This window comes from Diadema antillarum, unplaced genomic scaffold, assembly GCF_040938485.1.
Source record: "Diadema antillarum isolate AM-2024a unplaced genomic scaffold, OU_Dant_1.0 seq00001654_RagTag, whole genome shotgun sequence".
NCBI classification, from domain to species: domain Eukaryota; kingdom Metazoa; phylum Echinodermata; class Echinoidea; order Diadematoida; family Diadematidae; genus Diadema; species Diadema antillarum.
In genome coordinates, this window is record NW_027272355.1 from 670,451 (window position 1) to 683,337 (window position 12,887).

At 37.8% G+C, this 12,887-nt stretch overlaps 1 protein-coding gene across 1 annotated transcript in view; it reads right to left on the reverse strand.

Annotated features, from left to right (window-relative positions):
* The window catches only part of LOC139711394 (uncharacterized), a 58,184-nt gene extending 45,338 nt beyond the window's left edge, over nucleotides 1–12,846 (reverse strand). Inside the window, exon 1 of the mRNA XM_071623279.1 lies at nucleotides 11,988–12,846. Coding sequence (XP_071479380.1) covers nucleotides 11,988–12,517 — 530 coding nt within the window. The 5' untranslated portion in view covers nucleotides 12,518–12,846. The remainder of the gene's footprint in view (nucleotides 1–11,987) is intronic.
* Nucleotides 12,847–12,887: the final 41 nt, after the last annotated feature.

Sequence of the window (12,887 nt, forward strand, 5' to 3'; positions counted from 1 at the left end):
TACAATATTGTATTTTTATGGTATAAAAAACATACTCCAGTCACTGGCAGTTGTGTGTGTATAGTGCATTGCACAGACATCTACAACATAAAAGAGCCTAGTTTGTTCTAAAAGTAAGCAGTGGACACTCCCAGCCGTGCAATGTTTGTGTGTCACACAAGAACACACTCACGATGATATTAACATTGATAGGACAACTTCTGCACTACCTGTGGTTTAGGGACCGGTGCAAAAAAGAAAGACCTTCCCACACACTTTTTTCTGTGTAATGAGAATAATACAGCTTGACTCAGCTGAGGGGCCTCAGTTTTTGAAGACAAGTTGGAATTACCGTGCAATGTACACCTAAAAGATACACTCAATGGCCATCCAACCATTGCAAACAAAAGAAGAAAATTACAACCAAAGAAAGAGAGGAATCCAAGTAAACGGCGGGGCTAAGTAGGGCTCTTTGTGATTTCATGGTGAACTTCATTTGATGGAGGTCACTGAATACCCCTGCCCACGTACATTGTACACTGTTTGGATGTGTACACTGACAGTCTACAATTGTAGATGCACCTGGTACTAAAAGATGGACATAGATTGTGGCGAATGCACACTACCTGGTATTAAAATCAATAAACTGTCAATTTTGCAGAACTTTGTTTCACTCTGGCAAGGCAAATCGTATTGAGTCGACCGATATTCACAAGAGTAATCTACACAAGCCATTACATTGTGTTTTGTTGCATTTTAGTGCAATGGATATCATCTCCAAGGGGAAAATACATGTAGTTTTAAATCACTAAATTGTCCTTTTAATACTGTGAATTTAATACAATATTGTGCTCATGAAATATGTATGTACACATATAGGCCTAATGCATTCTAGTTTATGAAGTAGCGTTAACAGGAGAATATCTGTCAGGGCAGGAACTTCTAACATATAATGCACAGCGCATGCTGTACCCCACTTCCAGAGCGCTCTAAACGTTGGTGACTGGTTAAACCCGTTCCATATGGGAACCTGGTCGCCTGTGAATTAAGTCTATGGGGATGTCAGAATTCAGTATCGAATGGGTTAATACAGAATTTTGAGCTTTTCAAGACCATTCCTGAACCAGGTCTCACGAGGAGCAGACTTAAGAGCGCTTCAGAGACACTTTAGTCTATTCATGTACACAGTATCTACAGCGCTTCATGAGTGCTTATGGAATGTTCTACTGCATACATTGTATATGTGGTTTCTTTCGCGGTGGTTTTATTTTCGCGCTTTTCGCGCTTTGAGGTTGAACCGCGAATTTAACATCACGCGAAAATGTTCTGAACTTGTCGCTTAATACAACGCTGTCATTACCGACCGCGAATTTAAACACACCCGAAAAAGTCAGCACCGATGGAAACCGCGAAAGTTTCTGTACGCGAAAGAAACCACTTTTACAGTATATTGCAGTGTGTGTGTATTATACAACGTACATGGGGCACTTTCTACCCAATGGAATATTTACGTGTATTATTGTACACTGATGGGTGGTCTGCTCGGTGTGTTCAAGACAAGCACAGTACTTTAGGAGTATATTTTTGCACCAGTGTCAAAAACTTTCACGCTATTTGCCTTCATGAATTTCAGCAGCATTTTTACTCATCAGAGGTCTATATCTTTCCTTAATATTTCACTTTAAAGAAAACACAAAAAAGCGCAGACACATATTATCATTTTACAGAGTGTATCATCGACAACACTTCACTTATGATACAAAATATAAAATCCAATATGGTAGATGAGTAAATTAATTACATTGAATAATTTACTTATCACATGGATTCGATGACAAAGCAATTAATAAGCAAAATAAGTGTAACGTAATAAGTGTACTGTACACCTGCACTAATTGTAATTGCATCATCCATTATGAATGCCATATAAAGATATATCCTTGGCTTGAGGGAACTGCTGGAATACATCATGGTCCATACAATGTGTACATCAAGCAAACAAATTGTCTTCTACACATTGTTGCAACAACAAAAAAAAAGACTTCGAACCAAAGAAAACTAATCATGCTACTAACCAATACTGCTTATGAAAAAAAAAAAATGCTATAAAGTACAGTGATGCACTTGCATCGATGAGGAAATAAAATTCATGACTATTAATCAAAGGTTTAGAGGAAACACTTTTCTAATAACCATAATAATAATAGCAATAACAATAATAATAATAATGATAAATTAATTGCAAGTATAATATAATAATTCAATAACATAATGTGATAAATTTTTTTTAATGCTTACAAAAACTATTACATTCAGCAATATTCAAACTGTACATGTACACTGTAGGCCTACTGTATTTAATAGCTCCATGATCAAACTGAGGATAAACATGAAAATGATGATACAAGGTACAACAATTCAAAGTACATTGTCGCATTTTCATAATTGGAGAAACATCAAGTGACTAGGCCAATAGAAAAATTGGCACTTTGACTGTACCTGTATAAAGTGTATCTAGAGCCATTGTACAGTCTATGCCCAACTACAAATGTGGGCAAATGGGAGAAAAAAAAATAAATTAAAAAATGCATTCTGATGCCCTGTACAGGTTTCAAGATACCTAGGGTACAGAATGGCTCATGATGAAGGCAGCCCAGTCCCATTCTATGTTTGTCATGCATGAGCTGTTCTTGGTCTTATATTGAGATCGATTGGAGCTCAGATAAGACGGACTGTGTGTATGTATGCAGGATAATCTTGCAACTTTTCAAAAGCACATAAAGGTGTCCTCTTTTATGTATGTGCAAGAGTGACAAGCAAACAATATTTTTTTGTATTTATACAGAGAAAAGATAAAAATACAAAAAAAAATCATGAAAACATACTTTACTTTGCACTATTAACTTCTTGGGCTACTGCCATCAAAGTTCAGGCAACCGTCCTAGAAACATTGGCACAGTCTTATCTGATCCTTACAGTACATGGTTTGACTTCCATACACACACTGTACATGTATAATGTGAAATATAATTTTAAAAAATAAATTAGATACATTGACTATGAAAGCAGTTTTCATGCATACATGTATAGTACATTATGCATTACAAAAATATTCTCTTATCGAATAATGTTCAAATGATCCCCATTGAAACATATACATGTACTGTTTGTACATCATTGCTTCTGTGTTATTGCAATATTATGCGGACAACATAATATAATTTGTACTGTTGAAAGGACTGGTCTCGACTAGTCTGCAAGCTACTTGTATTGCCGGTAACTTTCTGTCTTTTATCAACGGTATTCTTTAACTCTTGACTATTTTGACTTTGAATGATAATGTTTATCATGTTCATTGTTTGGTAAATAAATTTCATTTCAATTCATTTCATTGTATTCACTTCATTTCATACAATACACAGTACACACAGAATGCTTTTTTAGTCTAAACTTGTATTTTAGTTGTTGTTGTTGTTGTTTTGTTTTGTTTTAATTAGAAGACAATCAAAATGATAGCACGTCTTAGACCAGAGAGCAAATACACCATGTACAATGTATGAATTTAAAAGGCACTTTGGCCGTGTGACTCATTATAGAGTCATATGACTCGATTGAATGTACAAATTTTTATGCTACACGATCCGAGTGCACATTGTGTGTATGGTCTATTAAAATGTACAATGTATGTGTGTGCGTGTGTGTGTGTGTGTGTGTGTGTGTGTGTGTAACTTAACACTTGTATGCTTGTGTGTTGATAGAATGAATTGTTGTACAGGGGTTGTATACCGGTACAAAATATAGTTTTGGTGGAGACCTAACTTCAGGTTTATACTTTTGGTATTATTAAAGATAATGAGAAACCACCTGAAATATGATGTACAAGAGAATGCTATTCCAAGATGAAGCCAATGTGTATTAAATTGATGAAAATGAGTTTTGAAATACATTTGTAGCTGAGATATCTGAAATGGAATGATCCTAATAAAAGGTGGGACCCACCTTTGATTACATGTTTTGTTTTACCTTGTTTTCAGATGTCTCAGCCATTCCAAGACAGATTTTCATCAAATAAACTTTGAATTCCTCTTTAATAGAATGGTATGTTTTGTACTATTTTAATTAAGTGGTTTCTTGGTACATCTTGCAAGAAGTAATAGAAGCTCAATACTCATTTCCACCAATCCCTTTTACTAGTAATAAGTTTATAAATATGTGACATTATTTCTTAATTCCTCCCTACTCCTTGCCATGATCTTCAAAAGTTTTGAGAACAAATATTAGTAATGTTGTATACAAACTCTGTATGTATGATACTGCACTGTGCTCCTATCCAGATTTCTGCTTCCGACAATGCGGTATAAATTGAAAAATGTGAAAATGCATATCACTGGATCTTTCTATGGCTGGGGGGAGGAGGGAGGCAGGAAATACAATGTAAGAAGCAGGCAATCATGGAGGTTGACAAGGAGAAGCTTATATTATTGAAAACGAAGAAATGGAGTACAGTGTATTTTTTTTTTCGTTTTTTTTTTTTTTTCGTTTTTAAGTTTCAACATCATTTTTTTTCTTTGAGCAGTGAAATGAAAGGCTACTATATGTGACCCTGCACCTCTAAACAAACAAAAAGTCGCCAGACATGCATTTTTAGTTGAGACCATATTCTGAAAGAGCAGACTTTAAGCTTTAAAATGATGTATAACTCAAATCAAATGGACTCTCCTAACCTATCTAGATATTGGAAAGAAAGCACAAACTCAGGAAAAGTGTGAACTGAGAAAAGAGGCTCTGAAGTACAGTGTCTATTCAAGCGCTTAACCTTAACCAAACCGTGCTGGCTGTGCGATGAATGGGACAAAAAAAAGGAAGTAAACCACCAGAGTAACAACAATGAAGGGATTTTTAGATTAAACTGAAATTCAGCATGCCTTACTAACACATTCTGTTCATGATTAATGTCAACTTTCAAAGTAGTAGCACTATCCTTTCAAAAGTTATTAGAGTTGAAAGTGAAGAGTGTGAACAAGGTTTTTCAGAAATGAAAAAGGGATTCTAAAGACACACCTAACCACACTATTCTACCAAAAATGTTCGAGATAAACTGCTAAAAAACACACTTTCCTGCCCGTTTTATGATACCAAATTTTAGCATAATGTAAAAGAAGACCCGCTCTTTCAGAAAATATGAAAAAGTCAAGTTCGGCTAGAATGACCCATTTCACTTATTTTCAGTCCTCACGCAAAATCAGTGTGTGCGACTTTATGTTCGTTTTGAGGTGCACGGTCACATATATGCCACATGGCAGACACACGAACACAGCCCTGGTACACACTAAAGCTTTAGACAAGAATATTTGTTATGAAATGCAAAGAAGATAAAATGTTTTTGCCGATCATAATGAAACATTATTGGTACAATAAAGTGCAATACAGTGTACACGTACAGATGTAGTTCAAACTATCATCAGTTTGCATATAATAGATCTACAATGTACATGTTTTGTAGATATTTTTCGGCAGAATAAATGACCCAGGTACCGTATATGTACACTGATGCTGGTCACACAAATACAATTACGACACATCTTGTACTGTATGCATGTACTGAGGACATGATGTACACTTTGTACACTACACCTATACAGTACACTACATGTATGTGGGTCTACAATGTATTTACAGAGAGTTTAGACAATGAAACATTGTATCAACAGAGCAGGATGCTTCTAGTGATAATGGGCAGCATATTGTTTTATAACCTGCTGGTTCCATGCAAGCTAGATACAACATTATCTAATTGTGAACTTCCAAACACTCAAGTTTTCAGCTTTTTGCATGCCATGTGCAATAAAGAAATTTTGATGTTTTTTAATAGAGAGTGCAGTATCAACACGGTTTGTTTGTTTGTTTTTTAGACTAATTTTTTAAAATTGAATTCTGTATGTTGAATTTTGCTTACTGTATTCAAAATAGTGTCATCTTTACCTGTCTGTGAGAGTGTGAAGAAGCGCACCTGACCAAGCCTTGTGTGACATTTACGCTTTACCATACAAAATAATTTATTGCTTTGTTCATTTTCTTTCACAAAATATACAAACATGGCTGTGTAGCATTACCTGAGTGTATAACAGTGATGATTGATAGCTATCAAAACAAACAGATCAACGTGGACTATGACATCACACTATTCACAGTCACATGATCACATACAAGTGTGTAAACCATCCAGTGACATCCGAACCTTACACAGGATGTGCTGATATACAATGTACTGCACATGTACAATTTGTACATATCACATAGGCCTACTCGATTGTATCATGGATCAATACAATGTTGAAATGCCGTACTGAAAATACAGTACTACACATGTACCTTCCTCTGAAAGTCAAAGGTTAAAACAAGAAAATGTCAGAAATACATGTTAAAAGTCAGTGAAATAAAAGCAGGGGCACTGCGAGCCAATCTGCACTCATATTGTGAGAAGTGCACTCACTATACACTGTGCATGGACTGAGAGAATGCAGCATAAATAGAACAAATCTGTGAAAGTTTGAGGAAAATTGAACAATTACAATCCATTCAAAATTCATTTTTCTGTGCAGCCATCATAAATGAGAAGACTATTGTAAACTACAGGTTTGGCGATGTCAAACATTGTACACTGAACACATCAACAGTTCCACAAAATCAATTCTTTTATTATAGCACACATTCTCTCAGTCTGCTTTTAGAAAGAGGTACAATTGTATAGGGTACTTGTGTACATAAATACACTGTATTATACAGTATCAAGCACTCTTTTATTTTGCTAGAAATATACTTAAAGTACATTAAGTACAGAAAGGTGGATGTTGAATTCTGTAAATTATAAATATTTTCTTTTTTATGTCATTGTACACACAGGAGTGATACAGTACATGTATGTGACATCACACACTGTACCAGTCTTTTCATTCAGCAATTGCTGCAGAGAAACTTTCAAAAACTCATAACTTTTGAACAGATTGTCCAATTTTCCTCAAACTTTCACGGGTCTACATACCGTACAATGTATACGGGTCTGTTCAAAAAGTTGGGACCCAGGGTTTTTGGGGCACAGACTCAACATGCACAACATTTTGTGTAAAAGTGCTTTGCTCTTACAGAACTTTTTTTTGTGTGAGAGAGTATGAATGTTATAGGAGGGCATATACCATGATGTATACTAAACATGCTTCCCCTGTTGGTAAATTTGTGTAAAAATGTATGTAAAACCATATTAGATGGTGTCCACTGTCATTTTAGCCTCTTTTTTGTAAAATCTAAACAGGGTATTGTGATGACAGAGTATTGAGCACATTGTCTGAGAGCGTGTTTCTACTGAGAGCACCTCACATCCCTGGCATCGCCACGAATTTTGTCCAACGCAGCACCTCGTATTTTACGACCACTCGAGCTGTTTCTACTGAGCGATAAAATACGAGGTGATGCAAAGGTGACGTGCAAATGCGGCGATTCCGGAAGTCAGGTATTTTTAAATCACAGATTTGGGTTACGCGCGCACTGCCTGCTAATACGATCCGAACCCTGCCTGCTTTGCTACAACTGCGTCGGCTATTTTTTGATCAGCCATTTCTCTTCGTCTTCCCATCCAATATACCCCGAACTATTAAACATACTAGTATCCTGCCACTGACTGATGAGAAATCTTTGGAGATCGAGGGTCCAGTTGAGATTTTCTCAAGGCTGCGACATACTAATGTGGTACTCTCGCGATTCGAGACAATATAAAATGAAATAACGCGGTGTAAAATCAAGTAAGTGATGAGGGCTTAGTAATGCAATAAGTTAGGCTGTTAATCACGCGAACAAGACGATGAATGCCACAATTCACATTTAACGTAACGTATAGGGCCTATAACACATACACAAGCGAGTTGGTACAAACAAAGCATGATGCCAACACGGTCGCTGTGTGTACACATGTATTTTGTACACATGTGTCGAGTGTGTGCGATGAACCGATTGAAAAGCGTGGGGAGAAATTCTAGACGTCTGATACACCACGAATTTCGCTACCCGGTGTGTTTCTACTGAGAATCGTCCTTCGCGTCACCACGCATCGACCACCTCAATAGATGGACGACGGAGCACCTCGCATCAGCCGGCATCGGCCACTACCCGATCTGTTTCTACTGAGGAAAAATTCGAGGTGTCACCACGCATCGGCCGGTATCGGCCAGCATCGGCCGGTATCACCACACATCGGCTGGCATCACCTCGAATTTTCGTCGCTCAGTAGAAACACGCTCTGAGTTACTAGCAATTCTGAAATAATCTTTAAAGCAAACATCATTGCTTGGCCAATTTCTCTCGCTAAATAATTCATACCAGACAAAAGCATAAAAATAAAACAATGTTTTGTTACATCGTATTAACTCACCCAAGTTTATTGTTAATGCCTCAAACATCAATCCCTGTGAGATTTCATCCTATACTTCTGAAATCTCTTCTGACTCCTAACAGATCTACATCTTCAGGACTTTCACTTTTGCAATTACTACATCAAGGTATTTTTACCTCTGTCATTCTCACACCAACCTTTCTCAATACTTTATAGCCTGTACAGTATCTGAATCATAACATTCTTAATGTAATGTTAACTGACTAACTCTGTTTAGATTGTTACCGGAGCTGATACTTGTGTTTCTTTGTTCATCCAAGAAATGTTACTCCTTGGGGCAAGTCTTGTATAAACACTTCATTCCCATCCATAGCTTTTCCTTGCTTGGCTCTGAGCTACAATGTACATTGTACATTGTATGCTACAGTACTTCTAGCTACAATGTATCTATCATAACGGAGCTCCACAGCTTTATAGGTTCTTATGCTCTCTATGGCTCAGTGTATACAGTGCGCTAACGAACACGATTATAACAAGACTCTGGTTACAACGAAGTAAAAATTCAGGCCGCAACATTATCCACTCTATGTATTTTCATTGTTGATTTGTTCGGTTATAATGAAATTTTGATATAGCAAAAGAAAATTGCTGGTACCGAGCACTTCGTTATAACGGGAGTCCACTGTACAATCTGGCCACAGACTGTCAATTCGAGTCCTGAGGTTCAAGTCCTTTGGCCAAGGCCATTGTGCTCCATAGGGCAAGCACATTATCATACTGTAAAAGTGGATATTTTCGCGCAACTGATTTTTTGCTCTTGGCAGGGTAAGAAGAGTTTCGTGTGTTTTTAATTCCGTGGAGTCAAGTCATCAACTGCTGGAACATAATATGGCAAACAAAAATATTCACGTACTTTTATTTTCGCACTAGTTTCGGGTTGCGCGAAATGCGCGAAAATTTCAACACTGCGAAAATTTCCACTTTTACAGTTAACCCTCACTGTCTTATCCTTCAGGGAGTTTTACTCAAGGTGTTGGTCCTGTGGTCACTAGCCTACAAGCATTCACTGCATTATCAGCAGCCACATATTATGACAAATGAAAATGCAATTTAAGCATTTAAAGAAAACATGATAGCAATGACATAGAACTTGTGTATCTCAATTCATACTGAGTGATATGAGTTTTATGACATGGAAGACAGCATGTCCTGAAAAGAAACTGCTACGGTACCAGAAAATATCTAATCACGTAGCTTTGAAATGGTGCACCTTATCTTCTTGGGATGGGGAGTTCTTTCATCCTAACTTTTGTTTGTTTTAATTGCAATTTACCTCTGTCACTTTTATTGCATTCCTTTCATACAAATTTCCTTTCATACAAAAAAAAACCAGAATGATAATGGCATGAATGTAGTCATGTTGTATTTGTTCCAATGCATGTTTGGTTCACATCAATTGTCTAGATGCACAGTTTGCTTGTTTTGTTTTTTTCAATGCAACTTCAATGCATCTTTCTGCGGTCATCCCATCCCATGGTGACTATAAAAGTATAGTGTACTCATAACAGATTTCAACTGGCCTTGAACAATCTAGGTTCCTATATATGTGTACAAGGTTGCAAAAAGAATGGTCCATACAAGTTTACTACCACTGAGAATTATGCATGTGCCACAAAGTGTTTTTCAAGATTCTCCATTAACCCAATAGGTCAAGGGAGCCACATTTATGTGGCTTGGGGTTATATCTGTTTTATTTCACTTTTCTTAATGTTAAAACAGTACAGTGTATTTCATGTGGTAGAATGAAAACCTTGATCTTTTCATTTTTGAAGCACCATGAGCACTGAAAGGTGGACCTGTGCGCTATACAAACCGTAGCCACTATTATCACTAAAATCAAAAGGCCAAGTAAAATAAGAAAGTTTTTTTTTTCTTCCTTGCATGCATCCAATTTGGGTGCCACAAGTTTTTTTTTTTTACTATATTTGAATGATTCTACTGACACTTTTCAAAATGCTGGTCAATGAAAATGTCCTAAATTCATTTTCCATAGTCCCTGTTTGCATTGTTTTGGGATTTTCCACATCAACTTTTTTTCTTTAAATTGACTCCTTACCCATCACATTTTAGCACACAATCACCGAGCATGTCAAAGTCCCTGAGCACTTTAAAAGAAAACCACCCATCTCTCATGACTGTGTACATTGCAAAAATATAAAGTCACAAATCAAAATGAGGAAACAAGTTCTGTTTGATGGATGGGATGTCATTTATAGAATGAGTTGCAGTACGATATCAGTAAAAATTCTTATTTATACAGTACAAGACAAGTGAGATTTGCCCTTCATATTACAGAATAACACAAGAACAAAATCACAGATACAATGTTTGTACTTTCCTTTCTCTTGATAATGGCTATACCAAACTAAAAACTTTGAACTAGGTCTGTCATTTTTTTGTTGTTTTTTTCACACACAGTTCATTGGTGGGAGGGGGTGGGGTGGCAAATCTGTTGTTTACATGAGATTTCGACTACCTACAGATGCTCCTGTACTGATGTTTGTCTAATACCTACACTGTACATATACCCATACCTATCTGCTATGGATGATTCTGAATGCAGGCTTTAAGTCTCTATTATCAGATCCAGACTTGGTCCTTCTTGAAGTGATACTTTAGTACATGTAAGCTAAAAGGCTGGGTCATTGGCCAGATCTTATTAGTAGACAGCACCTTCGTTTACAAAAATTTACGGGCCTTGCAAAAATTACCTTGCATTCACATTCTGCAAAACCAGTTTATTATATTCATAGGTGCATTTTAATTTCGCCAATTTCCCAAAGAACCTGGGATCGTGAAATTAGAATGCAAGCGGAACTTCTTGTCTACACTATGTGCGTTGAACGCCAGTGGCAATATGCGAAAATTTCATGCCACGAAAAAGGCTGTCGGCTCCAATGCGTGAAATATTTCGTGCTGGAAACACTCGAAGGAAGGGACCAGACAACATCAATGGCAAAGCATCAGATAATTATCATCATTGGTATTTAAATAGCAACTTAGACATTTCTTTAACAAACATTTTAGCCTTGTCATGGATAATGGACTGCCCACACTGATCCTTAAAAACTGTGTGTCTAGCAATGCTTTAATACACTAAAGAATATTTTCCTGTAGAGCACAAGAAAACGCGATATATTTGCTTGCATGCATTTCCGGGTTCGTCGAGAGGCAGTCCCGTTGGTGCTGTACTGTATCCATTCCATGTACACAGTTTATCGAACCAAAAATGAAAGAGCTATCCATTCCAACCAATGTGTACAGTACTGTACGTACGCGCCCGCTGCACCCGCCGTCGTACAGTGTAAACATATCGCTCTGCGCTGCCCATGCAGCCAATGCGCTCCCCGTGTACTGCATGCGATGCGCCCGCACTGATACTGCACTGCTTGATGTTGGTTCCGCTTTCTCGCGTGCAGTTATCCAGCCATGGTCATTGACAAACCCTTTTAAATGTCAGATGCACAACATCAAACCAAAATATCCCACTCAAATTTACAAGAATAAAATATCTGTACACATCTACTTCATCTTCAGCTTAGGAGTTTTTTTAATTAAGACTTACCTCGTGTCGAAATTATTTCTCCAAAACTGGGCCGCATCCGCCTTTGTGATGCGGTAGGTGTCGCCCGCAAAGACACCATTCGGAAACAGAGCTTTCAACTCCGCTAAATTATGGCTAAAAATCAGGGATAAACGGTTGAGTTGTCTTCTACACGGTGAACTCTCATCGTACATCTTCTCCTTATTGTCTTTGAAAAGTTGTATCGTCTGCTTTGCCTTTTTGTTGATGTTGTCGACAAATATTCTGAAGTACTCATTTTCGACCAGCTCCGATAGTTTATCATCACCTTCATACTTCGACCAGATGAGGCGGAGGTGGTGATAAGTCTCGGGCAATATGTCCAAAATAAAAGGTGGGCTGTTCTTTAGTTTCATCCGGTCGTACTGACAAAGTCGCATGACCTTCTCCATGAGTTTCCATGTCCTTTCTAGAGTCCTTTTCTCCACTCTCATGGCCGGGCGAGGAGGAACCATCAGCCCTTCCATGGCCTCCTTCGCCCACTGCATGAAGCCTCTTTTACCCGCTGCCATCTCTGCTGTGCCTCTAAACTCCACGTACGGTCAGCAGGGCTCGGCACTCGCCAGCGATTCTACACCGGCAGGGTTTCACGCGCTTTCCAATCACCGTCCACAATCTTCGCGTGAAGAGAGACAGTCATTTCAACCAAACCCACTACCGAAAAGACTGACAAAATAGACTGCTCTTTCAACGGCTACGTCGGGCGTATTGCAAGGCACACGTAGGTTCTCACTGGTTGTTTGAGATTACGGTCAGTTCCTCGTGATGCCATTACATCCATAGAAATATTTCCTGAATAAACGATCACTCATTCCCGTGTGTTGATCATTGCCTTTTGCACTGGTTTCTTCCCTATTAGAGATGCGCCCGTCAGTCCGTCCG